At 42.7% G+C, this 27,454-nt stretch overlaps 6 protein-coding genes across 7 annotated transcripts; 3 read left to right on the plus strand and 3 right to left on the minus strand.

Moving 5' to 3' along the window:
* Positions 1–728: 728 nt before the first annotated feature.
* LOC115752220 (probable serine/threonine-protein kinase PBL7) lies at positions 729–4,108 on the plus strand. The gene is made up of 6 exons (XM_048280506.1): positions 729–925; positions 1,549–1,814; positions 2,044–2,233; positions 2,366–2,757; positions 3,525–3,834; positions 3,867–4,108. Exons 1-5 carry the CDS (start codon positions 838–840, stop codon positions 3,828–3,830), a joined length of 1,242 nt encoding a protein of 413 aa, XP_048136463.1. The 5' UTR covers positions 729–837; the 3' UTR covers positions 3,831–3,834; positions 3,867–4,108.
* Positions 4,109–4,964: 856 nt separating this feature from the next.
* Positions 4,965–6,451, plus strand: LOC115752221. Its single transcript, XM_030690319.2, has 3 exons — positions 4,965–5,332; positions 5,909–6,092; positions 6,259–6,451. The coding sequence occupies exons 1-3, from the start codon at positions 5,059–5,061 to the stop codon at positions 6,449–6,451; spliced, it is 651 nt and encodes a 216-aa protein (XP_030546179.1). The 5' UTR covers positions 4,965–5,058.
* A 290-nt stretch (positions 6,452–6,741) lies between these two features.
* Positions 6,742–8,817, minus strand: LOC115752199. Its single transcript, XM_030690274.2, has 3 exons — positions 7,853–8,817; positions 7,031–7,573; positions 6,742–6,913 (listed from the first exon to the last, which is right to left on the minus strand). Exons 1-3 carry the CDS (start codon positions 8,741–8,743, stop codon positions 6,812–6,814), a joined length of 1,536 nt encoding a protein of 511 aa, XP_030546134.2. The 5' UTR covers positions 8,744–8,817; the 3' UTR covers positions 6,742–6,811.
* A 1,394-nt stretch (positions 8,818–10,211) lies between these two features.
* Positions 10,212–13,532, plus strand: LOC115752219 (BTB/POZ domain-containing protein At5g60050). Its single transcript, XM_030690317.2, has 2 exons — positions 10,212–11,372; positions 12,239–13,532. Exons 1-2 carry the CDS (start codon positions 10,728–10,730, stop codon positions 13,190–13,192), a joined length of 1,599 nt encoding a protein of 532 aa, XP_030546177.1. The 5' UTR covers positions 10,212–10,727; the 3' UTR covers positions 13,193–13,532.
* Positions 13,533–13,788: 256 nt separating this feature from the next.
* Positions 13,789–15,066, minus strand: LOC115752225 (chitinase 2-like). Of its 2 annotated transcripts, XM_030690322.2 has the most exons (2): positions 14,270–15,066; positions 13,789–14,154 (listed from the first exon to the last, which is right to left on the minus strand). In XM_030690322.2, the coding sequence occupies exons 1-2, from the start codon at positions 14,996–14,998 to the stop codon at positions 14,101–14,103; spliced, it is 783 nt and encodes a 260-aa protein (XP_030546182.1). In that variant the 5' UTR covers positions 14,999–15,066; the 3' UTR covers positions 13,789–14,100. The 2 variants fall into 2 exon arrangements, with proteins under 2 accessions (XP_030546182.1, XP_030546181.1); XM_030690321.2 differs by having other exon boundaries at positions 13,789–15,057.
* A 1,552-nt stretch (positions 15,067–16,618) lies between these two features.
* Positions 16,619–20,946, minus strand: LOC115752251 (laccase-17-like). The gene is made up of 7 exons (XM_030690350.2): positions 20,856–20,946; positions 19,240–19,487; positions 18,940–19,091; positions 18,551–18,795; positions 18,326–18,454; positions 17,260–18,231; positions 16,619–17,020 (listed from the first exon to the last, which is right to left on the minus strand). The coding sequence occupies exons 1-7, from the start codon at positions 20,944–20,946 to the stop codon at positions 16,890–16,892; spliced, it is 1,968 nt and encodes a 655-aa protein (XP_030546210.2). The 3' UTR covers positions 16,619–16,889.
* Positions 20,947–27,454: the final 6,508 nt, after the last annotated feature.

Here is a 27,454-nt window from a genome sequence, read left to right on the forward strand (position 1 = left end):
ATTTGTAAGAGTGACACACAGGCCCAGTTTCATATTTGTTCAATGAAATCCATTTAAAATTATGAAAAGCAACAATATTTAGCTCGAATCATTTTCAAGGCTAAATCTCATATTTGCTTTATTCAGAATTTTGGTTCTCGATGCAAAGAGGCTGATTTAAGAGGCAACAACCTGAAAGAGATCCACCGAAAGTCTAGTTCAGCTGTTAAAACTTGCCCGCGCAAGCGCGTTTGGTCAAAGAATCGAACGGACAATTGTTAGGAGGAAAGCGAAAATACAACAAAAAAATGAAACGGCAGTTTTCTCAGGACTGGATCCCCTGCTTCGCGAGTCCATCGAAAGGATCGCGAACATCCCCTCGCCTTCGTAGATGCTGCTTAATTCTATTCATCAAGCGAGACGCGGGTCGTTTAGCGGGCGACAGCGATGAGCCCTTTGTTTAAAATCGAGCGGCGGGGCGATTTATGTCCAGCACGTTCGTCACTTGGGGGCAAAACCTGGAGACGGAAGCTTCGCAAGGGACAAAGGTCTGGTGCCGACTATCTCGCGGGAGGACAATGACGATGCAATCATTTCGAGCCACGTCGTCCACAGTTGTTGATCGGGGACACGGGTCTGACGTGGCTCGGTCTCAGTGGCTGCCCAATGAGGTAATCCTGTTTCCGTGTAGCACCCCGCGAAAACCCCAAATGAAATCAGCAATACGTGAATGAACATAAAAACCACAAAGCCAGCCCGAAATCTTCTTTGACTCTCTCTCTCTCTCTCTCTCTCTCCCTGTGTTTCTACCTGGTTTTTTTTTGGGGGGGGGGTCCTTGTTCTGTTCCAATTTCGCTGATGGGTTGTTTTAGCTGCAATGGGACAACGGTTCTGGAGGAAAACACCGACAACAATTTCACAAAAGCAAATGATCAACCTCGTCCAGGTATCATTCTTTTGTTTCCGGCGACGATCTAATTCAATTTCGTCGGCATTGATCGCCGGCATTGACGTATTTCGGCGATCCTTCTGCTCTAGTTCAACCTCTGTCTGAGTTATTGAAGCTTTTGTTTCGATTTTCCGTTATGAATTTGCGTTCTTGGGCTTGGCATTGTCTTGATCAGTAATTCAATGTCCTGTTTTGATTGTTTATCGAGCTGTGGTGTTGTTAATTGATCAAGAAGTGGTCATTTCCTGGTCCAGATAGCGATTGATCGTCCTGCTAAACCTAAAGTCATCGAATGGTACACTCATACCCGAATTTGGCTGAGTTTTACTTATTGGAATCTCCATTTCTTAGTTTTTTCACTGGGTGCTTACTGCTTATTGTGTTTATAAAGCAATCTCGTAGAGATATCCTTCTTTTAAAAGTTATAGAAATTGTCATTGATCTTTTATCATACTGCATTTTGTCCTTTAATTGCTTACCGTTCCTCAATACTCGAATATCTCCAGCATGATTTTTTTTGTCTAGTACTCTGTAATTTGCTTCTGTCTCCTTTTTGGTTTATCTTCTCACTTCCCTCCAACCCTTTCTCTCTGATTTATGCTTGTCTATTGGGTTGGCAGGAAAAGCCAAAAGCAGTCCTCGTGGAAGCAGAAAGGTTTTGGATGTCAAGAATGAGGACGTCACTAAGAGAAAACAGTCAAATTCAGAGACAGATGGATTGGATTCAAGTGATATCAGTAAGGATGAGAAAACCAGCAGCACACAGGCTCAAACGTTTACTTTCAATGAGCTCGCCGCTGCGACTGGCAATTTTAGGTCGGACTGCTTTATTGGGGAAGGAGGCTTTGGCAAAGTTTACAAAGGGCATTTGGAGAAAATTAATCAGGTCGGTACTGAGATTTTATCACGGTTCATAATTGGACAAAGAATGATGTCCATGCCATCTTTTTTTTTGTTGCATTCGATAGGGTCACTGATCTCATGTTTATCACGCATCATGTGCAGAATGTTGTTTGAGAAAGATTTTGAAGTTTAATACCTCTTTGACTAAGCTGGAGCTTTATGGGTGTATTCTGCAAAAATGAGAATTTGGTCAATTTAATCTGTTGATGCAGATTGTAGCAATCAAACAACTTGACAGAAATGGACTTCAAGGCACCAAGGAATTTGTTGTGGAAGTGGCAATGTTAAGTCTAGTCGACCACCCTAATCTTGTTAAATTGATCGGCTTTTGTGCTGAGAGGGATCAGAGGCTATTGGTTTATGAATACATGCCATTAGGATCGTTGGACAAACATTTGCATGGTAAGAGCTTGCACATCACCTCTTTGCTTTGGTAAATGTTCCATGACGCGAAACTTGTGCTTTCTATCTAACCAGCTATCTTAGTATTTTACGAACGACCTTTTTCTTCCAATTTCGATTAATATTTTACAGACCTTCCACCCAATAGAAAGAGACTTGATTGGAATACGAGGATGAAAATTGCAGCCGGTGCAGCAAGAGGTCTTGAGTATTTGCATGACAAGTTGAAACCGCCTATCATATACCGTGATTTAAAATGCTCGAATATCTTACTGGGCGAGGACTATCATCCTAAATTATCGGATTTTGGCTTAGCTAAAGTGGGTCCAAGTGGGGACAAAACCCATGTTTCTACGAGGGTTATGGGGACATACGGATACTGCGCACCGGACTATGCCATGACAGGCCAATTGACATTCAAGTCAGATATCTACAGCTTTGGGGTTGTTCTTTTGGAGCTCATCACGGGGAGAAAAGCATTTGATCCAACTAAAGATCCCAAGGAGCAAAACCTTGTTGCATGGGTGAGATAACACTGTCATTATTGTTTTACTTAAACTGCGTGGAAAACTTTACTTTCTGCTGGTGCAATATCGAAAGCATTATTCCATCCCTAATAGCACAAACAACTTCCTTCTTACGACTTGACTTTCCTGTCGAACAATGATGTCTCCTTTGCTCGTCGTGTCGATAACATGTCTTTTCTATTAATTGGTGTCCTTGTCTAAATAGAGGTAAGCCTTTGCCGTCAGTAGCCAACTTTGAACCTTCACACTTCTAGAATTCCCACAGTACCTCTTGTCCATACTCAGAGCATCTTCTAAGCATTTCAGGTACTGCAGCCCCCTCTTCTTAGTAGCCCCAGTCTGGAAATGTGTGCCTGCAGATTTCTTCTTTTATTCTCATTAATCAGCTAACCATGCATCATTTCTGTAATTTCATCTTCATCTCACCCTTTTCCCACTGGATGTGCACCAGGTCAATATTACACTAGTCAAAACAAGAAAACATGGAATGTTATTTTTGCCTTTTTTATGTATGTTTGATTTGTGAAAAAGAATCCAGCAGAGAAGATGTTTGCTAAAGTTCACTCATTATAACTTCAGGGACTAAATCTGATTCTTATTGGAAGAAGAAGTATCATGATGCTGGCAACACACTTGTACTGTTGGAAATATCTGCATCCTCATGGAATAATCATGGCTTTCCTCAGTTTTCATCTGTATAAGTCTGTTCTAGGAAGACGGATAAGGCAAGAATACTAATACGCTACGTTTGCAAATGTTTGCAGGCGCGCCCCCTGTTCAGAGACAGGAAGAAATTCTCGCTGATGGCTGACCCAATGCTTGAAGGCAGGTATCCCGTGAGAGGATTGTACCAAGTGCTGGCTATTGCTGCAATGTGTGTCCAAGAACAGCCTACTATGCGACCTGCCATAGCTGATGTTGTAACTGCTTTAAGCTACCTTTCGTCCCAGCAATATGATCCTAGTAGCCGCAACATCCAAAACACTTGCAAGAATCCTCATTCTTCAAAAATAATGACCAAGAGCAGCGAGGACATAAGCACAGGTCACAGAGGGCCCATGGAGGGATGAAGAAGGTGGTGGAAGCAAGAAAATAAATGCATAAACTTTGGAGATGTCCATATGAGAAAACTACCCGGTTATCGATTTTCAGTTGTGCAGATAACAGGTGGTAACAATATCATAATTATTTGTTGTTTAGGTTCAAGGGAATTGTTTCCCTTCGGCTTCGCATCCAATGTAGATTGAGTCGAGTTCGGTTTTGTCTAAAGACGCCTTATGGTAACAACAGGTTCCTATGTTAATTCATTATGAATTCACTTCTATCCTTCTGGTACTTTTATCTTCAATTTGAGAAGGCATTGAGCCCTTTCAAGTGCCTCTTGATCAGGAGAAACTTTCGGATTGCAGATGCCGATGATTAGTCCTGTGGGAATCATCAACATTGTTCTTTTTCTATTGGGAAAAGAGCTGAAAGAGGCGATCGACATTGATAAATCTCTGAATGTTACCGTAAGAGCTTTACATTCGTGATCGAATATTCGACTTAAGCCATAATTACTGCTCATTCTGAGTGAGCCCATTACGGTGTTAGTGAAAGTAGAGCAGGAGTGATCCTCCGCCATGACACGGTCAAACCTATGCTCCAATCAAATCAAGGCATCCTGCAGTCTGGAAGCAAGCAACTAGAGGGTCCAATCATAATCAGAGAGGCTTGAAATCACTTGTGAGTAAATTTTTACACCATTAAAAGTCAACTGATGTTAATGCTATTGCTACGTGTTAAATCGAAGTGGACAAGCAATTCAGAGCTAACTCAAGCTAACGAGTTCACACGCGCAACTCTGTTTCCAAGCAAATGTTTTTCATGTTTCAAGTCGCATTCCATGATTCCAACTATTGCTAAATGTGGGAATTAAAAAAAAAAATTTGGAAGATAACTACAAAAATTCACACTAGATGTCGTTTTTTATCTAATTTACTGAGAATAATCAGTTCATTATCTCACCGATTGAATTGAAATTTGTCCGGAATAGAAGCCCACGAAAATGTAGATACGTTGCAGATAAATTCTCATTCCAACCAACGAAGGAAAAACAGAAAGTAACCTTCAAAGCTCAAATACTGTTCAAGATCACGTGCACGGCACGCTCAAGAGCTTTCCCGCCAGAGGAACGCTTTATGAAAGCAACGAACTGAAACCAACTTACCTACCTGACCACAGTTCTCAAAGAAGTCGCGCCAACACCTGAGTCCACATTCCATATCCACTGTTTAAGCTTCTCTCTCTCTCTAGAAAATGCAGCAGAGAACCATGGGCTCGTCTCGAGGACCTGATTGGGACGACAGCTTCATCGATGTCGAGGCACAACCAGAAGCGAAGCAAAGTCAGTCTTCTTGGAGGAGAAGAATGGAAAACATAAACCTGCACGGACTTCCCATTTCAGATCGCGACCCTCACAACATCGGCAAGAGGGAGACCGCCAAATCCCGGTTCGCAGAGAACTGGCTCCATGTGATTCCTCTGTTTGTGTTGCTCTGCTTCTTCATTCTCTGGTGGTTCAGTTACCCTGGTAAGCTTTCAAATCTCAGCGCGAATTTCAAGAACTGGTCCAGTATTCTAATCCCTTTGGATATTCATAATGTTGGGTTCTTTAACCTTGGACTTTTATATCTAGAGATTTTCTTGATCTGTTTAGGTGTCGATCTCGTCAGTTTCTTGTGTCGCTATGTCGCATTTCTTGTGATAAGGCAATTGCTTTGTCTCACTTTCCGAAGGAATATGCCTTTCATTCTATTTCCCAAAATTTTCCCATATTCAGTTGCCGCAAACGATTTCATTTGCTTCTCCATGTTTCCTGCGAAACGTTCGGGGCAGGTTTCTTCTTCCTCTATTGATATGCAACTGAAGAGAAGCCGAAATTAACTCCGTTGAGGATACGGATATATCAAGAATCTTAATGGTCTAGGTAGTGACAGAGAGCTGTGTAATATGTTCTTGTCAATTTTCTTTCCCAATATGGCTCAGTCTGATTTGTTTTCATGATCAGGAATGTTTGCTTGATTTTTTATTTTTCATGAGAACAAGAGGGGTTATATTCCTATTCTTTACTTAGTTGTTTCTCCACTAACACGTCTCACATTGACAGTGCATTTGGTGATCAAAGATGAGAGTGTCGCGGCAATACATCGGATCGAGATTTCCCGGGAACTCAATGAGACTCGCATGGATCTTGCACTGCTTGCATCAGCCAGTTCTCCTGGAGCTGGAGCATGGAGCTTTCAGAAATTTATCAGGACTGATGTGACAGAAACTCCAAACACCAACCAAAGGTACCAATTTTCCATTGTATCGATTCGGTCAAATTAGGTACCAAATGGCCCAATCCGAAACTGTTCTCTTTGGTGAGGAATATTTTCCAGATTATTCAAGAGGCATTAAAATCCCTTTGCTTTTCATGGGTTTTCTATTATCCACTGAATGGTTTCTCATCGACAGTGGATTTGGTGATCAACAACAGAAGAGCCATGCCTTGACGCATCGAGTCGAGATTTCACGGGGATTCAATGACACTCTCGTAGATCCTGCACTACCGGCATTGGCTGCTTTGCCTAGAGCATCGAATTTTCGGAATTTTACCAGGACTACCGAGACTGAAGCTCCAAAGGCCAACCGAAGGTACTTACTATAGCTATTGTGCCTACCAAAGGAAAATACATCAGACTGCTCTCTCTCAAAATTCACCTGCAAATGTGATTCTTTGAGCTGGTTCAGAAAACAAATAACCGAGGATCTAGAAAGGTATACATGTTGCATCTAGGGAAAAACATGACCATAGAGTTTTTTGAATTCATTTCACGCTCTTTCGGTCTTTCTGAATTCTGATCAGCACACAAATTGCAGTAACCTGTGTTGACTATTGAATGATTGCTATGGTGTTGCTTTTGAGGGATGTCTTCCATGATCTTATTCCCAAATGCCTCGATAAATCTTGTGCGGATTGAAAGTGAATGCAGAGGTAAGAAGTTTACAATTTCTTCTCTAATAGCTGCTATGTACCACTGATCTCGCCATTTCGGCAGTTGCCGACCCATATATACAGAACTGTGCTCTTGCGTGATGGCAGAATCCTACAACAGTCCCGCCGAGGTGACTGCACAAGAAGATACAACTGAATTAACATATGAACTCAATGATAAAAGTTCTAGAGATACCCATATAGACACTCATGCTTCCATTTAGACAGCCAAAAAAACAAAGTCTGCCTTACCTTCTGCCAACGATTACTATCTGGCCGTTTTAGGACTACAATGGAATTGACATTCTCTGGGGAATCCATCTTCCACCTACAATGTGGTTGCCGTGACCTTTGTCGAGAATAAACCCCGAAAGTCTGTTTCTTAGCTCTGTCATACCGAACGCTGTTCATGTAATAGATGAACGGCTTCTGACATGGGTGCTTCATCACTGGCCTTGTGTTGAAAGCATATGCGGTGTAATCCGCTCTCCGGTACCAGTTGAGGAATGTCCTCGTGGGCATCTCTAGCTCTCTAGGAGAAATTACTCCCCTTATTACTTGAACCACATAGCCCCATGAAACCGAGATGGACCACGATCGTCTCTTATCGTAGCAAATGGACTGTTGCATTATGCTGGCCGAGTCGTGCTTGACAGATTCGAATAGGTGCCGAAGAGCTCTGACTCGGGTCATGCGTGGGAATACCGGTTCTACAACATCGAGGTGGTGAATTGACACGAGCGGTGTTACTGGATGCGCTCCCAGAAGGCCTAGAAGATCTCCATACACATCGTACTGCAAAAAATTAACAGATTGCTGGATCACTCTTCCTAGAAATGCACATTTTATTCTTGAATCTATCTTACACAGACGACAGCAATAGCAATTCTGCAGAGATAGTGCAGTGCCACTTTTCACTCCTTCCTTGAGGTTCATTTCAGCATCGTTCAAACATCATTTCATTCCCTAATGGCTAGCTCATCAGAGAAGACGGTTCTTAAGGCCCCTGGATCCAATCACTAGGCAAATTGATGTTGTCTACATAAAAATGGAATCAGAGTAAAATAAAAGTACCTGGTGAAATCCGGGTTCTTTGGTGAGCGGCACTCCTAACTCGGCCATACAAGCCTGCATTCTGTCATCACTACCATACAACCCGGGATACCGCTGAATGCACTTATCCTGCATCTTGGCCAATTCCTCCGCCAGCGGATAGCTTATTGCGAAACCACCCCCTCCATAGGCCATCGCGTAGGAGAAATATATGTTCTGGACATGACTCTCCGAAGAGCTCCCGACATAATAAAACTGCCTGTGATCATACTTTGAAAGTATCCTCACCACATTGTCCACTATAAAAACGGTGTCGTCGTCCCCCATCACGAACCACCTCACGTCCTTCATTCCGAGCCTCAGCGTCTCTGAAACCACCCTCGAGATCCTCAGTGCAGCTCTCTGCCCCTGCCGGTTCGTGTACTTAAATCTGGACGTGTCCCCAGAGATCCTAATCTCGGGAAGCGGCTCATTCCTCCTAGTCCTGACCCGCTTGTCCAGCCAAACCACACCTCTGGTCTCCTTAGGCCTCCACCATAGCTTTATGTATTCCTTCCTCTTCTCCCACAGGTTCGACGACGCGGCGATTCCAAAGACGATGTGTTTGAGCTCGGTGTCGGACCATTGCGACCTCTGGGGGAGACTAATGACCGTTTTCGAGGATTCTTCTTCTTCTTCTTCTGCTCCTCCTCCTCCTCCTCCTCCTCCTCCTGTGTCTTCTTCGTGTAGGCGGAGAGTGGAAGAGAAATTGTTGACAGCAGCGAGATTCTCATCCGAGGAGAGGTCGAGGGAGAGAGAGCATCCATGGTGGTCGTTGGTGAGGAGGAGATTGGAGGAGTAAAGGATGTAGAGCATAGAGATCATGAGGAAGAAGGAGGTGAGGAGGGTCTTGAAGCCAATTAGAGGTCTCATGCTGTTGTCGGGCGGTGTCGGGATTCATTTGTTCATGAGTAAAGTATCAATCTTTGGCATTCATTTGTTCACGAGTAAAGCCTACCAGAGATGAAGATGTCGTTGCTCGCTCGCCATGGTTTCAGTGGTGGTGAAAGAGAGAGAAGTTGGCGGGAATAGAGGTTGGACCTAGTCAAGAGAATTGTTCGGATCACGGGGAGGGAGCGAGAGCGAGAGAGAGAGAGAGAGAGAGAGATTTGACTTGGGCCCGAAGCATCTGGAGAGAGACCCATTTGGGTTTGGAAACGGAGTCTGCATGAAATGGTTCTGCACTGAATGGATCTGATCCTTGACCGGGAGGCCCGAAGCTTGGCGTTCTGCCCACGAATGGGCGTGCTTGGCCCGAGCGCGTGTACGGGCTTGGTCCGGACCTTTTACACCCATTTGAACCGTGGGGTTAAGTTTGGCTATTAGATTGCTCGATGTCATCACAAGTTCCACTGGAATTGAATTACCTGTCTCTCTTTCCCAGCATTAGGGCCACGCAGCTCCATTCAGACACCATTTGCATCACATGAACGGAGAGAATCTTCTCTCACGTTTCAGGATCAAAAGTAGAGGGTTGTCTGTAACGATGTCGATAATCGATTAATTAGTGGGCCCAAAGATTCGGAGAATCAAACCGAACCGCAATTGCCGAAGTATTCTAAGCATTTGAATTATAAGGTGGTTTGGTCCGATGAATGGAATGGTCTACTCTTCACAAATGGAACAAAATGTTCAAGTAGAGGTGAGCGTGAGATGCAATCTTTTGGGAAAATTTGAAATGAGGGTATGAAGTTGACATTTTTTCAAATAAGGACTTAAAGTACTGTAATTTTCTCAAATAAGAACTTGAAGTAGACCTTATTTTCCATAATAGCCTAAAGTGACCATTTTCAAATAAGGGCATTACCTCATCGGCTTATTTAGGCTATTTTCGTCATTTACTTTTTTTTATTTTATTTTCTTTTTTATTTTCCCATTTCTCTTTTTTCTTTGTTAAAGCCGGTGACCCTTGCCAAATACTGGCGAGGGTCGCCTCGCCGATCGCAGGCAAGAATGACCCTCACCCATCCTTCACCAACCGAGACCGGCCACGGACAAAAAGGGAGGCAAAATACAAAAAAAAAAAAAAAAAAGAGGAAGAAAAAGTAAGGAAAAAAAGAAAAAAATTCAAAAAACATAAAAGATGAAATGCCCTTAACCGGTCTGAAGATTGGTCGTCGGAGAGGTCAAACCCTTCTTTAAGATCGACATGATCACTTCGATTCTTTATTTGAAACAAATTTCACTTTAAGCCCTTATACTTTGCTCTTATTTGAAAATTTCTTCAATTTTTTCATTGAGATTAATTTCAAAATATCTCAATATGTACATGACTCCAAAATCCTAAGTGGCAAAGAAAATAATGAAGCCATAATAACATGTGATATGATATAGCTTGGCGAGTCAAATTTCCGGAGTTGAGATTTCGTTGAATCATGAAAAACGGTTTGGTTAAATTCAGCTCGATGGTTTGTTTTTTTAGCGCCCGCTTTTTTTTTTTGGCTCACACCTTAGCTGAAGTCCGAAACCCACGCGCAACGCACGTGTCAGCAATCATATCTCTCTCCTCCTTTCCACTGGTGTCTACTGCTTCGTTTCGGATCCAAGAACTCTCTCTTTCTCTCTCGATTCTCCCTCTCTCTCCCCCTCCCTCTGCCATTGTTACATTTCAATTTTCAGTTCCACTGTCTCTCTCCACTGCCCACGAGAGAAGAGAAAAGGTAAAGAATACTGTCTATCCATCACCGAGTTTCTTGCTTTTTTGCGAAACAACGGAGCGACTTTCCTGAACTCATCTTCCTCTTACTCTACTCGGTCAATTCTTGATTGGATCGGTCCTACTGATTCTTCATCTTCCTTCTCTCTCCAAGAAAGTCTCAGCGCCCCTCTCTGTTTCTTTCTCTGTCTGGCGTTTTCAATGGCAGCAGAGGATGTGGTGAGATCAAGAGAGGTCTCTGCAATGATAAAGCAAGGTTTCATCCCCAGCCAGGCTCTCTCGTTCTCCCCTTCAAGGGCCACGGCCAGTGCTTCTTCTCTCGCAAGAGGAGCCTTTTACTCTCCCTCCTCTTCTCCTTCCAAGACCCTCTCTTCCCCTTCGCCCCCGCACTTCTCCTCCTCCGAGACGGCTCAACAGGTCCTAACTCGCCCGACTCTCTTCGACATGATGTCCCAAGAGCAGCACCGCCTAGAGTCCTCCAATGCCCTCAAGTCCAGACTATCAAAAATCCTATCCAATGCGCCGTTTGTCAATAACATTGTGGCAAACAGTGTCGATTGTGATGGCGATTTGAGGTTTGGATCGGGTGATGTGAGGCTCACGGTTGTCTCCCGGGACGGGTTTAGGGTTTCCATGGACGTGCACAGGCGGGTTTTGTCGGAGAAGAGCCGATACTTCGCCGAGAAGTTGAGGCGGGACGGAGGGATTTCGCATTCGGTGGACATTGAGATTAGTGAATGTGATGATCTTGAGGCGTATGTGGAGACAGTGGTTCTGATGTACTCGGAGGATTTGAAGAAGAGATTGATTGGGGAGGGTGTTGATAAAGTTTTGGGTTTGCTCAAGGTGAGATCCTTCATACTCACCACTTAGCAATATCTTGAATGTTGGATTAGTGCAGAATACTTTGATTATATTTTAAGTGGTGAAGTGGTTTTGAATTAGGCTTCTTGGGTTTGATTCCCATTGAGATGGTGCGAGCCACTTAGTTGTGTCAGGCTTAGTGTCCATGGTAGTTTTAAAAAAATTGTTTCCTTTTTCCCATTTTCTTGTATCATGCTCTCTGTGTTCCGTTGCTTGAATGGTATTATTTTGTTTCTGCTGAAGAATGCATCCTTGAGATCATCTTCAAAGACAAGAAGTTCCATTAGTTGTTTTCATTGACTCTTCCTTGACTGTTCTGACTATCCCCGGGTTTCTGTATTGCAAGACAGCATATATAACTATCCTGTTCAGTTGGGTGGTTGAAGAAGCATACCTATGCTATGTAAGACTATAATATTGTGTGTGTCTTGTTTTTTTTTTTTTTTTTGTTTGGGGGGGGGGGGAGGGGGAGAGAGGGGCAATCCCAAGATCTGATATTCGATGGATGCCATCCTAACCAGACTTGAGTTGGCATTTGTTCATATTAAGAAATATATTGGAAAGAAAATGGTTGCAAAAGGCTTGTCTTAAGAAATGAAAACACACGCGAGTAAATTCAACAGCTCATTCAATTAAGACTATATCGGAAGATCTGATATTCGATTGATGCCATCCTAACCAGACTTGAGTTGACAGTTGTTGATGTTAAGAAATATACCAGAAAGGAATGGTTGCAAAAGGCTTGTTTTCATACAGCTCATTCAATTTAAAATGCTTAAAGCAGGGCACGAGCACTTCTTTCTTTCTTTCTTCTGATAACCTGCCTTCGATATTCTGCTCTCTTGCAGGTATCTTCTGCTATTATGTTTGACATCGGGATAAGTGCGTGCTTGGAGTATTTGGAAGCTGTTCCATGGTCCAATGATGAAGAAGAGAGAGTTATATCTCATCTGAGGCAACTTCAGCTTCACGACTCAGCGGCTGAAGTTCTGCAGAGAGTGTCAGCTGAGCCATCCACATCTTCAGGAGCTGATGATATCTTGTTAAGACTGTTGAGTGGGGTTTTACAGGCTAAGGATGATAAAGCTCGCCGAGAAATGAAGAGCATAATTTCGCGGTTGCTGAGGGAAGAGGCATCTGATTGCATCAGGGGTCTTGATGTCTCTCGAGACAGTCTTTATCATCTTTGCCATCGATGTCTTAGTTCTCTTATTCTATGCCTATCTGAAGCTGCAGGGCCTGATGAAAACAGGCGAGATAGAGGGACTTTGATGGCAGAGATAGCCCGGGAGGCTGACAATATGCATTGGATTGTTGAAATTCTAATTGACAAAAGTATGGGAGATGAGTTTGTGAAGTTATGGGCAGATCAGAAGGAACTTGCCATTCTTCATTCAAAAATACCTACTGTCTATCGACATGAAATTAGCCGAATAACAGCACAACTTTGTGTTGCGATGGGGAAAGGACTTATCTTGGTGCCAAAGGACACTCGTCTTTCTTTGCTCTCTACGTGGCTTGAAGCCCTCTATGAAGATTTTGGATGGATGAGGAGGGCTTCAAGATCAATGGATAAGAAGCTACTTGAAGATGGTCTCGGGCAAACGATTCTGACCCTTCCCTTGCCACAACAGCAAGCTATTTTTCTCAATTGGTTTGATAGATACTTAAACAAGGGAGATGATTGTCCCGATATTCAGAAGGCATTTGAGATTTGGTGGAGAAGAGCTTTCATAAGGCAGCATGGGCCTGAACTGAATAATTCTCATTTGCAAATTGCTGTATGTGGATACCCAAACTGAATAAAGCCACAGGGAATCAATTGTACATGCAATTTTTTCAGTCCATGTCTGTTTTGCCTATAATTTGATTTAGATGAGATACATATGATGCTGAGAATAATTTCACATTATTACCACATCGGAAGTTGAATTGGCAGACATCTTTTAGAAGCAAGGACAGTGTTGTGCTGTATTTACCTTGGCATACTCCATAGCAGATGAGTAGGCTTGCCAGGTTTATCAAAGTTCTATAATCCTCAATCTGGGTTAGTGGCAACCTTGATCTTTGGAGTTCACAAACAATGTTCATTTAGTCCACTTCTCTGAATTCTCTCAGTCAGTCCTTAAATTGTTGTCATCATTCTTTGAGGGCACTTCTTGCCACTTTGACGCTCCGTTTGTTTTGCAGAAAATGTCTTTATTGTCGACAATAATTTGTGTCTAAATATTTTCAAGGATGATAGAAGTATTTTTCGTTCATTTATTTTTGTAAGCGATTCAAACAACCACTTTTAGGAAGATATTTGTTAAATCATCTATTTTTTGCGAAACAAACGGAGCTTTAATTAAGTTGACCAAGCTGCTTGGTAGACTATCATCAACTATGCAGTTGTTCATGACTAAGAGGGCCATTGATCATCCGATTCAAACTTTGTGACCTCATTGGGCCATAAGTTCATTACAAATATGCTATGTCCATGCATCTGGACTTGATTTCTATTTCTTTTTCATCTATTCTACGTTCTAAGGGTGAGACTATCCTTCTGGCCAAAATGAGAAACAGGTACGAAACCAAGGCTCATCCTTCACAAACCTGTCATTATAGCTTCTCCTTGAATACAAACCGACATCTCCATAAATTAGTTATCCTACTAGCTAGCAAGCACTTTTCCCCCCTTCGCTTTTTCCTCCATCTCACTGTATGCTGGTCAAAAGGTTCTGTGATTGTTCTTCAAAGCGGAAACCAGCCTTCTTGGAGTCATCTGCAGACCATATAAAAATTCCATGAAGTTTCCGGAGGCGTTTAAGTCGGCCACAAGCCTCAAAGAAACCATTTGCTGGCGATAGACCCCCGCTTCCATCAGTACTGAAGCTCACCAACACCTTTCCATCTCTGTAGTTGGAGCTCTGATCCTCGAAAAACTTCATAAACTGAGAAACTGTAGTTCCTTTGTCATAAGCATAGAATTGAAAGTTGACATAGTCGATGAGATGTCCATACTTCTTCCACAGAGTAAGATAATATGGCTGCACAGAGTCACCCTCATAAGGGGCTATTGACGTGAATGACACTATCTTGTTCTGTTTTAGGTGGGCTAAAAGTTGACCAATACACTCAGCAAATGTATCTGGATCTGAACTGAAGTGCTCGTAGTCAATGTCAATGCCATCCAAATCATACTCCTTTGAAATTCTTGTGAGTGAAGCTACAGCATTGCTGACCCATGAATTGATCGACTTCGGAGCAAAGTGAACAAATTTGCCACCTAAGGTGTCCCCTCCAAGACTCATAGCTACCTTGACATTTGGTTTAAGAGCCTTGATGGAGGCAACGGCAGAAGGGCCGAGATTTTGCTTATCCCAGTAGACATTGAAGTTGCCATTTGTAGGGGATACTGAGGTTGCGTAATCTATGGCGAAAGAGAGAATGAAGTGGAATTTGACATCAGAATTAATTGGAACGTCGGAAAACTTGACATTGTTTCCCTCTGCTCCAATGTATTCCCTGAAGAGCTTTGAGTTTCCTGGGGCTGCATGGATTGTTGGGATTGCGCAGAGAAAAACTTGAAAAATGAGAGGTAGTAGAAGGATTTTTTCCATTTCCATGGATGTCAGATGAGGCCATTCTGTTTTCTGATGGGCATATATGTAGAGAAACAAGCAAGGTTAGAATAATTATCTGCCAACAATACATTCTTGGCTTTGTTGTGGTGTCACATTGTTATCTCTAGAATCCAAATTTTGTCTGTCAATGCATTCAACACTGTTTGATGTTCTTGAATATTCATCCAATCAAAATGGCGTGGAGGATTTGTCTTCACGCTTGTGTCTTTTGATGCCTATAGGACGACTAGATTCAGGATTCCCCTCGACGGCTAGATTCTCATCGAGTTGTTCACCTGTGCCTTTCAACATTGATTTCGCGCATAGGGATTTCTTCCTTGCTGTTTGAGTTTCTTTCCCATGTTTGATTGTGAGAAATGCATATTTGTACCTCGTCTCTGTTTTATCTACTCTCTGGCATTTTTGTATTGGACCCCTAGCCTTTTATAGATGCCAAACTTGACCACTTGTTTCCAAAATCATGCCGTTTTCGGACGGGCTCGGTTTCGGACGTATGCTTGTTCTTATAGAAACTGCATTTCATTTTCTCTTTTGTGAAAGACGAAGAAACAACAAAGTCATAGAGTATTGCACTGGGCCTAGTTATAGGACGGCAAGTAACATGTATTTGATGTAAACCTTGTGCATTTCGGCATCATGACCGGCAAAGATGGATTGAACAGTGTTGCACAGGGCCTTGTTATGGGACAGCAAGCACCATGTATTTGAAGCAAACCTCGTGCCTTTCGGCATAATGACTGGCCAAGATGGATTGAACATAAGGATAATGATGCCTTTTTTTACGGGTGTTAGTTATGGCTTGCTAATGTAGCTTCTTGGAAAGGTGCATCAAGTCATTTTAGTCAAATGAAAGTATGCAATCTGTTGTTGACATGTAGAAACGGTTTTCTCTTTTATTACTGCGATAATGCATAATTCAAAGTCTTTTTTAGATCTAAAGTTCAAGACTTTGTCCTGTGGTCTTGTCTTGCTGTGTTGTTCCAAGAATCTGCAGGCCAGATTTTGTATGGCATGTTCCACAAGCAAAACGCCAATTATTTCGGACGACTCAAAATGGCACAGGATTATGTAGTCTTTGGGAGTCAACAAGACCACCCACCTAATGCAACAAGAAATATTATTCCAAGTCTAGAATCCTTCAAAAGGAAGCAGCAAAAGATTGTACAGTGACGCGTAGAAAATCTGGTGGATTAATGTTTGTTAAATCAAGTTGATTATAAGCTATAGGATACGTTCTACAAGAGCTTCACTCGCTTGAAAAGTGTTTGAACTCTCATCCATCCGAGTTCAAGTTGGAGCACATTTAAGAGGGGTCAGTGAAAAGATAGGAGGGAGAACTATACGATGGATTGAATGGGCAACATTGAGCAAAAAGTTCTGAAAGATGAGCTATGAATAATTTATGAAAACCTTGTGAAAAACACAGTTCCATTTGGGATGAAGCTGGGTCATGTGCTGGCTTAATGTATCGATGGCTGTCCGTGGTTTAAAGGATACTGCCGTTTAGCGTTGATTCTGAAAATTTTATTCAAATTCAGCTGTGATTTTCTGACCCAATGGGCCATAATATAGTTGAAATTCACTGTGAGCAAGAGAGCAGCAGGAATGTTTGATAATCTGAAGATCTTATTGAGCCTCTTTGCAATGCAACTTCAAAATGGGATGGTTACAAAAAATATTCCTCTCCACTCATCTCTTTGCTTAGTTCCATCCCACACCAAGAAAACCCAAAGTTATTGAAGAATTGGCCTATCCCAATTACCCACCCCATTAAGAAAAGCCAATATCACAACAGAATTAGCAAAACCCAAAAAGAAGGAAAGAAAACCATTCAGTCAAAAGTGAATCCGAAAGTAAGAATGAGATGTCAATCTCAACACTTGGGAAGATCTGCAGGTGGGGGAAGCAACTTCTGATTGGGTAGCTTCCCATCTAAGACAAGCCATGCCATCTTCAAGCCCCAGCTGGTGTGAACTTCCAAGTGGCAATGCATGAACCACACCCCTGTATGATGATAACTTTCATTAGCATCCATCATTAAAAATACAAACTGCAAACCTTGAGACAGTAACAAACCCCTTATGATTCTACCATGTTCCTCAGAAAACAAAAAAAGATTAAATAAATGAAAGAGCAAATTGCATACATTGGAGGAGCCAACGTTTCTTCACAGTTAATGATGCCACTGGAGATGTTTTCTAGTCATGATTATGTATGTTTTGTCTTAAGATTGTTTTTCTTACCTGGGTTATCAGCTAAAAACCTTATGGCAACCCAACCCCCAGAAGGCACACCCACAGTGTTCCTCTCAACTGGGTCAACAAGATTGAATTTTGTAGGATCCGTATTTGGGTCAAAATTGCCAAATCCTTGGCCCACGACAAAGAAGTTGAACCCATGCAAGTGAAGGGGATGGCTCTCAGCACCAAGAATGCTCGTGTCCTGCATAATAAGCTCAACACTGGTGTTAAAAGGCAAGACCACCAGCTTTGTTCCATTGCCCACATTTGTATTGTTGGGTGGGGTCCCAGTAAAGTTGAATATGGATTTCGGGTAGCTCGGGAAGTCTGGGCGGTAGACTCCGTTTGATCGACCAGTGAAGTGGGCCTGAAGGAGAGCAGTGGTCGGCAATGCAAAAGATACATTGTTAACAGCAGCAGAGAACCTTGTCCCATTTGGCCCTTGGCAAGTTTGGTTGCTTTGACATGGATTGGTTCCGAGACCGACTGTGAAGAAGAATCTCATGTTAATCTTCTGAGGTACATTGGCGGGAAATTGTCCAGTTGCTAGACTCCGGAGCTTATTTGTGAAATTCGTGGCGAAGGCTGTGTCGTTCAAAGGTGGGAGAGTTGGTTTAAAGAGTGGAAGTTGCTTAACTGAAGAAGATTGATGAGGCTCGTTAAGTGGTCGTTCATATTGTAACATGCCGGCGACGGTAGAGTTATCGAATGTACCAAGACCAGTCGCATAAGGCCTCGCAGTCATGAGGAAAGTGGCCTTCGGGTAGTGGGGTTTTGTCTTAAGAAGTACATTTGTGGTCTGTCCAGGGGTTATTAGGAGTGTCTCGGTCTCGAAGGGTTTCAAATAAATAGCATCTGCTTCGACCACAGTGAGTGTGTGGTTTGCAATGCTAAAGAAGAGCTCATCATTAAGTGCAGCATTGATTAGGCGAAGAAGGTAAGTCTTTCCTGGCTTCACTTTGAGCCGGTATGTATCTGCAAGAATATCGATTCTCAATTGTATGTTTTCCAGGATTTCTAAGGAAATGAAATTTTCAGGAAATATAATCCACAATGCAAGATGTGATACCTTTGGCAGAGCAGTTATACAATGGTCCTGGAAGTCCGTTGATGGTATAGGCATCGGAAACATTAGGTCCACCGCCAGTTTGCAGGGCCTGGCTGATGATTGCTTCAGGATCTGTATTGAACCATTCACCTGAAATTTTGTACTCCTAGTAAGATGCCCGGTACTCAGAAAAGTCGATGTGAAAGTAATGTGGAGCTTGGATCAGTCTCATCTCTAATGCATTACCGAAGATGATGGGGATTTCTTTGTGAGGCTTGGCAAACGGGTAAGAAGCATTATGCTTGGGAAGGATGATCAGAGGACCGTGGAGAGTTGACCGTAGCCACGATATATGCGCATGCCACCAAAGAGTGCCTCTTTGGCCTACAATGGTGTAGTTGTACACATAACTCTGGCCAGTTTGTATCGGGCATTGAGTCACATATGCAGGACCATCAGCCCATCCTGACCGAAGTTGTCGAACTCCATGCCTGTTTTGCGTAGAAAACACACCAAAGGAAATTAATCCTCTCAGTTGAGCAACAGCCTGGGAGGAGACTAGGAAATTGCCTCTCTTTTGACTACATCAATTAATAATGGCTTGTAGGCTATCGACTCAGTGCAATTTGTCATACCAGTGAATTGAGATGTTGTTTGGGACGCGGTTAACTACTTCAATTAGAAGTTGGTCACCTTCCCTGGCAAAGACTGGAGGGCCTGGATATTTCCCATTCACAGTGACCATACTTCTGGTGTGGCACAGACGCGTCACGTTTTGCAACACGACCTGCCAAACACATTTTCACGTGGTTAGAAAGAAAGAACCTCCACAGGAATAATCATCGCGCGAGTCCATGTACAGATCGTATACATGGTTCATGTGTGGAATCCAATCTCATTTCAAAAATGGTTTCAGGGATGCCACATGTGCATACATTGAACTTGTAATGCCTGGTCACGCCTTCACTGGCGACAAAAGCAGGCTCAGGAAAGAAGCATGAGGCGAAAATTGCGACCAGAAAGAAACTGGCGAGCGGACATGACTGGAGGAAAGAAGCACCCATTTTCTCTCTGCTCAACCTCACTTCTCTTTTAGCAGAACAGAGGAGACAGATGGGTGTAAAGGTTGAGAAAACTTGTGGATGTAGTTTGAACTGCTTGTGGATGCAGCATGACCAATCTCCTAGAGTATATATAAGCAAGTGTTCCTATCTAATGTGGAAGTGAAAATGCATAGTTTATTGCATAGAGAAGCTGGAACAGCTCCATATCATCGGTTGTTAGAACAACTTTAGAGTAATGTCAAAGACAATCCACTTTTGACCTCCTTCCCCTTCAAGTCGAGCTTCCCATGTTGGGCAAAGTAATGTTACTCTCGTCTTATGCTCAATCACATTGTGGCGTTACTAAAAGTATTGGAAACAAGTTATAGCGTTTACTCCTGTTAATTATATTGAAGCGCAAAATTGATCGAAGATCACGGGGCATTTCTAATAAGAGCACTCTTATTTATTTATTACATTTTTGAGTTGTGATGAAAACAATCAAATTTATTCAGTCTCATGTTTAGCAAGAGCCAGTGAGCAAATATTATTATGCACCCAATTGAATCTAACTAGTAAAGTTGAGGTTGCTGCTTTGTTTTCTGTAGAAGGTTCTTATTGTTGTCATATCTCCTTCCAAAGTCCATGTGTTGCAGCAGAAAACTCACTCTCAAGAGATATTCTCTTTAGTTGATCAGTAGGAAGTTTCTTTCTTGGGGTAAGAAATGTTTTTAAAAATGTTTTCTTAGTTACATAAATAGTATTATACAATGTTTATTAATTAGACATTTCTTGAGATTAAAGAAACTTGCTATATTACACCATAAAAGAACCACAAAGATGAAAATCTTAAGGTGGGGATGATGGTGAAGATCAACATCAAGAGAAAATTTGACATAACGGCACAAATCCCACGTCGAGAACGAACATAACCTGCGCACGAGATGCCAAAACCGACCTCACGTCGACATAGTTACGACCAGATTTTCTTTTTTACCGCCGTCATTATCTTCGAGGGGTAATGTGGATAGTCCAGCCTGTTTACTCAATGTAACTCAGTGGATCAAGATTGAAGCATGCATGGCACCGGCAGGTCATCGGATTGGGACATGTACTAACATTTACTTTTTTATTTTTGGAGTTCAAGGGGCGGCTTAACTTGGTCACAAAGAAATTATAAGATTGAAACCATCAAAGCTGTCGTTTTAATAGTTAGCTGGGAGGTTTCTGTGTAGTCTATTCTCGTCTTCATAGGGTAACAGGTCAAGGATGAATAGTGGGAACACCTAAGCGGACGCAAGTTTAGTTCAAGCAAACGAGCGAACTACTGTAGCTTACATGCCAAGGGTATCATATACTTCATAAATCTGCAGACAAAAAGCATTGTTTGGCATGGAGAAGAAGGAGGTCTCACTTTGCTTTCATGGATCGCCACGATACATAGGAAATGGACAGCCTGGTTGGACCGACTGATCTTCCTGTTGCTTGTCTAAACCCCACAAACCTACTCCCCTTCTGATGCAATCTCTCATTTTCACTGGGGTTGGAGGATCTCTCTTTCTCCAAGTCCAGGCTCATTTCTACCGTACCATTTTGCATGTTCCCAGGATTAAAATACTGAATCGCGTGGTAATATGTCCCAATTGATGCAAAGATCCCATATCTTCTTCATTATAAACATAAATTTTGTGTCGTAGTAGTTCCACAGATATTTGTTTGCATGGAGATGTCAAGTTTGGACACCTCTAGGATGCTCTCACTGGAGGATTAGCTGCAAGTTTAATCAACTCATGGATAAAAACATAAGCAAGTTAGAGGGTCGATGTACAAATGAGTTGTCAATGAGCACGAGGATTGTCATATTACGGAGAAAATTATTGAATTAGTTCTAGACTAATTGTATGAGTGTCGATTCAGCCCTAAATTTTTCAGTTTTGCCAATTTAGTTCTAAACCTCTACACGAAATTTCAATACAATCATTCTGGTCAATTTTCGCAGGAGATCACAAACGTGGCAGTGTAGTCATCGCCATCTATCCTACGTGACAAACTGCAAGGTTAGCAATTTCTGGGGAGAATTGGCTTGAAGGAATACATTGAAATTTCTCGAAAAGCTTTTTAGGGCTAAGTTGACAAATTTGAAAAGTTTATGATTGAATTGACACGGGATAATTACCAAAACAGTTCTAAACCTATTGTAATTATGCCAATTCAGTTCTAATTTTTTTTGTCAGTTGAGTTTTAAACCTTTTACATTCGGTCTACTTTGTCGGCTAGCACTAACGTGAATATTTTTTAATTTTCTCTTTCTTATTTTTTATTATAAAAAAAAGGGCGACGCCACTTAAAAAAAAAGAGTGACGCCATGTAGCACCGCCCGATAAAGTGGACTGAATTGGCACAATGTGTGCTGTGTTTGACACTCTCTTATATACGATCGATACGTGGTCGGCACTCCGGACATACCGGTAACATGCAAGTCTAGCATCTCGATACGCTATTTCGACAAATACGAGGTCAATTTTGAGTATTAAATTAGGGGTCAAAATGTAAATTTAACAAAATATATATACTTAACTCCCATACCTAGCCACGCCAAAATTACTATACCTAGCCAGCAAAAAAAAAAAAACCTAATTGTGAATCCCTTACAGAAGAAGAAAAAGAAACTCACCATTGATAGTTTTATATAAAAACGCACATTTAATATATAACGTGTTCCAACATTTCGAAATTCGTTATTTTTAGAAAATGACGTGTCGATGTATCGTGTCTTGTCGCGTGTCGATGTTGGTGCTCGAGGTGGCCGGTTCCAGTTCGAGAACCGGCGGTTCCGGTTCCTATAAAAGGTGGAACCGCTGGTTCCCGTTCCGGTTCCCGTTCGGAACCGCCGGTTCCTAGGCCCAAGTCTCTTTTTCCCCGGGCCTCCTCCCTTTTTTTTTTTTTTTAAACAGTTGGAACCGTGGGCCCGGTCAACGGGTCGGTTCCGGGTCCATGGTTCCATTTGGCCATGTCTAGTTGGTGCTACTTATATTGCAAAAGGTTCAACTCGCAAAACAAAAAAAGTTTAGGATTGAATTGGCGGAATTGCAATAGGTTTACGATTATTTTAGTAATTTTCTCAATTGACACTCATACAATGTGTTAGGATTTGGAGCACAATTGCAACAAAGTAAAGTGTAAAAACGAGAAAGAGAAATCGAAACACAAGATTTTATCATGGTTCACCCTTAAACTAGAGTTACGTTCAACAGATGATTTCACTATAATTAGCACATCGCACCTCTCGTTACATCCCTCAATTACAATAGAAAAACAATATATATAGTAGCAGCTATTCATAAGCCCAAACTCAAACTACTAATGGAAAAAATACGGGGCTTAAATCGTAAAAGCCCTCTGGTGTTGGGGAGTATGAACCACGTGCTTTCCTGTCGTTAGGGAATATGAATCACACCCCAACACAATAAGATTAGGACCAATTGGATAATTTCCGCTCAAATGACGATTTATAATATATGTCAATTGTTTGCTTTGGCATGAAAAAAATGAGTTGTTTCTCGTCATGGGTGCAAATTATGAATATACGAGTATTGCCACGACTTACTTCGATTACACCAAGAGTTTGTTTAAGAAAAGTGATGTTACTATACATGTGGATTGTGGTTTTAAGCTTTCGAAGTCAATCCGAGCAGAAATGGGGCTTTTTTCCAAACCAGGTGGCCAAAACAAAGTAAATACCAAATCGGGTGTTGACTTTTTTTATTTACCAAATCAGGTGTCGCTCGGCGGTCATAATGCCGAGCGACACCCGTCTCGGCAGTCCCACCGCCGATCGGCGGGAGCAGTGGTGGCCCGCCACCCGCTCGGCACTTATAGTGCCGAGCGGGTGTGCTGGTCGGCACCAAAAATGCCGAGCCGCTCCCGCTCGGCATTGTCGATGCCGAACGGCCGCCGCTCGGCATTTTTGGTGCCGAGCGGGTGCCCAATCCACCCCCCACCCACCCCACCCCACCCCACACATTGGGCACACAACGTAACATATGTTGGTGCTTTGGGACAAATTTTAGGGGGTGCAATTGTCTTGACAGTGGATGATATGGAAATATCCCCCGTTTACGGAAAACGTCTCTCTCACAGAGAGGGAATGATTCGAGAGTAAAAAGACGAAAATGGGGTCATTCCCGAGAAGTGAGCTTGGGTTGATATGTGAATGATGGAAGCTAAATGGGCAAAAAGGTAATTTTCGTATGTGCATGCATTTGGCTGGGTCGGGGGTATCCTGGCACTCCAAAGGGCTAGGTGATTACGAAAATTCACGTGTAATTGACTAATCTTAGGGAACCAAACTCTTAGCTAGGGATGAAGCTTGAATTCATTTGAACAAAAAAAAAAATCACGCGACAAACTAAGAAGTCTCATAAGCAATCGGCTGATTTAACAACCCGTGGATTAAGGGGATAGCGATTTCGGCGCGTCGCGAGAATTCTTATAATTATGTATGTGTATGTAGCCACCGATATCACACGAAAGCATATGATATTCATGCCTCATGTTTGAATGAGGAGGGGCGCAAAAAATAAAAAAATAAAAAGGCATTCTCTTGTCGAATGAGACTCTCATCACTTGCACGAGCCTCCGAGAAACCAAGCAAAGGATTACCCAAAAAAAAAGGAAAAAGAAAAAAAAAGATGCCTCTTAGGCTATTCAAAGAATGGCTTCTTCAGAACATGCAATTTGCAATTTTTTTATTTTATTTTAATCATGTTTTGTCAATCAATAGTTACCGAAGTACTTTCTTGTGTAAGTGGAGCAAAAAAAACATGGCTGGTGAACAAACCGAAAAGTTCAATGTACATGATATTGAAGAGATTAATTTACATCGAAAGGACATTAAGGCAGTCTTTTATCTTTTTGGGGGGTTGGTCGAAGTTCATTTTAGTACTTGGAAAGAGGCAAATTTCGCGAGCCGATGTTGACTTTTTGAGTAGACCATAAAGCTCATTAGGGTTCAAGTCATTGTCTAGCTTACGTGGATTGGAGTAATCTCGTATTAAACAACAGATCGGGGTGTGGAGCGATATAAGATGGATTCCGAATACGATGTTTGCTACGTTTTAGGAAGAATCTTGAGGAGATTAGTGACCGCGGAACGACTAGAACCGCTCTTCTTCCCACTTAAAATTGATTAGAAAGCGTAGGGTGGGTAGAACAAAATAGATGTTGTTAGAGAAATTGTTAGATAAATGCTTTCAGTTAATGGTTGGAATATATGAAAGCGGGGACAAGAAAAGTCCCGAGGTAGATAGACAATAATGATTTGGGGCTATTGAGGTCGTCTCTTTGCTCATCCCTTTTATGCTCATGGTTTGAGCATTTTCTTATTTCTTCCATTCTTCACCCTCGTCCACTTCTGGTTCTTAGTCCTCCTCTTCTTCTTCTGCCCCGTGGGAGTAAAGCCTTCCCCATTCGTGTCGGGTTTTCCAATCTCGGGTTGACAATCCTCGCAGAACCAAAGAACGTCCCCATGGAAAACTACGGTCTCTAGGCAATAACTGAAAAACAGATAAAAAAAAATGAGGCCGACATTCCAAATTTATAACAGCGAACATTCTCTTGCATGCATGCATACGAGAATGCACATGTATCATTATGTGATGTAATTATAGAGGGTGTGAGGGGCGAACTTACCGGTGGACAGCGTATTCCTTACGGTCGTTACGGTAGATCAAAGTTTCCTCAAAACCGGTATCTCCGCATTGGAGGCGCACAATCGCCCGCACGAACATAAAATCAGGGTAGACCTCAAACCTTATTTGGAATTTTAGGCATTTAAAAATGTACGGCCTTTAAAACCGATCAACCTAATTCACACAAAATGGAAACCAAAATTGTGATGGTTGTGAAAAACAGCGATAATGAATGAACCTTTACGAGAAATTAACGACGAAAAGTCTAGGACGGCCGGAGTATGCGTACCATTTCCTTATTTGGATTCACCGCCACGAACGTAGAATCCCCGTCCTGGCCGTGGCGGGAGGGGTACTCGCCACGCTCGGCGGGTCGGTCTTGTTGGACGAGAGAATCCATCCTATCCTTCCTTTTTTTCACGAAGCACTTAAGAATGAGAGAAAAATAACTGGGACTAACTTCGTTTTTGCGCTCCAACTTTGAATTCCTTCCCATCCACTTTATCTTGCGAGATTTGGGGGAGGCCCTCCCGGCTTTGCAGCCCGTATTTGGGGGAGGCCCCCCCCCCCGCGGCGCCCTGCAGACTTGGGGTGCTGCGGGGCGGGCCCGCCTGCGGCACCCCCACGGGCTGCGGGCGCCGCGGCGGGGGGGCCCTCCTCCAAATACGGGCGAGAGAGAGAGAGAGAGAGAGAGAGAGAGAGAGAGTGAGTGAGAGTGAGAGGTCATGTCACTTCAAATTTGAGAGAGTGAGAGAGAGAGAGAGAGAGAGAGGGAGAGTGAGAGGGAGAGGTCATGCTACATTATTGGCACAAAACCGAGTACTTGGTTGGGGGAGCCTCCCTCAACCAAGTACGTTGCAGTGCCAATAATGGCACCGCATGAAAAAATAAACAAAAAAGGTAGTACGTTGCGGTGCCGGCAATGGCACTGCAAAGACTTATGGGAGGCCCGCCCTACACCTTATTGTGTGCGGGCACGTAGCTTTCGCATTGCGTCGCACACCGGGGGCGTTGCGGCGCCATTCACGGGTTTGAGTAATTTAGTTTGAAGTATTCTCTTTTTGCATTTGAAAAGTCCATGATGCCCAAGTTTTTTGGCTCCATACGAGGTGGGAAGGGATACTCCGACGACGTGTATGTGTGCAATTACATGTAGCAATTATATGTGCACAAAGTAGGAAACTATTGGCCGTATATTAATTAAGTAATTATATGTACACATAAATGATGAAATATCGCGCAATTGAGATATGGTAATGTCACAAAAAAAAATTACACATGGTTACGCGATCTATTACAAAAGTGTCGACAAACTATTTTACATAATTGGCACTAACCGGCATCTAATCCCGAGCCGATCCGTGCGCACATGTTTGCCTGTTGTGCCCTGATTTCCCGCAGTTCGTGCAATGGTTACGCGAATCGCTCTTGCTCGGGGTTCTCCGGTCCATCTCATTACGTATCCGAGATGCACGAGGCCTTCCTTTCTTCCTAATACGCCTTTGATCCGGAACTAATGGCAACTCATTAGCTTTATCCCGGTAGTCATGATGCCCTAACGGATGAAACATGTACCGATAGCACTGAAGGGTTTTGTCCAACGTATAGCATTCATCTACGAACCCGGTGTAATCAATTGCATGTAGTTGGCATACTGCAATTACGTGGGAACAAGGAAGTTTCAACTGTTCAAATTTCCCACATGTGCATGTTCGCTCGTGTAGATGCACTTTGTATTTGTTGCCCCCGGATCCTCTAGTTCTATCACGTGCAGTTTTCACTTCGTAAATCCCTCTTTCAGAGTCGAAACATCTTACCCGATGCCTCTTTGCCTTTTCGCTATTTTTGTGGAGCGTTTCACCCGCAATTTGCGTAAATTGCCATTGGTTGGCCTTCTGCATCGTGTACATCGTTCTCCTCGTGTCAAAATAATGAGACAACCGGTAGAATATCTTTTCCACCATGGCTGTTATTGGCAAACCACGAACGGGTTTCAGCATCCCGTTGACCGATTCAACCAAATTTGTGGTCATCGACCCATATCTCTTCCCTCCATCATAAGCCTTTGTCCATTTCTCCCTTGGAATCTGATCACACCATTCAGCTGTGGGTTGATCGACCTCCCTAATTCGGCTCATGATGAAATCGAACTTCCGTCGTTGATTCGCGTAAGCTGCACATTACAACAATAATCAGTACAGTACATTATAGTAAAATTTTGTAAAAAGTTTTGAGGTGAGAATTCACAAAATTTAACATTTACCTGCCATTTGAACATGTTTTATCCCGTCGGCATTTTTGAAATATTTTTTGTAGTTCTCGACAATATGAAGAATGCAATATCTATGGTGGGCATGTGGAGGACGCCACCGTGCTGTCTGCATTGCTTGTTGAATCCCGATATGTCTGTCTGATAT

This window comes from Rhodamnia argentea, chromosome 6 (assembly GCF_020921035.1).
Source record: "Rhodamnia argentea isolate NSW1041297 chromosome 6, ASM2092103v1, whole genome shotgun sequence".
Lineage (NCBI taxonomy): Eukaryota > Viridiplantae > Streptophyta > Magnoliopsida > Myrtales > Myrtaceae > Rhodamnia > Rhodamnia argentea.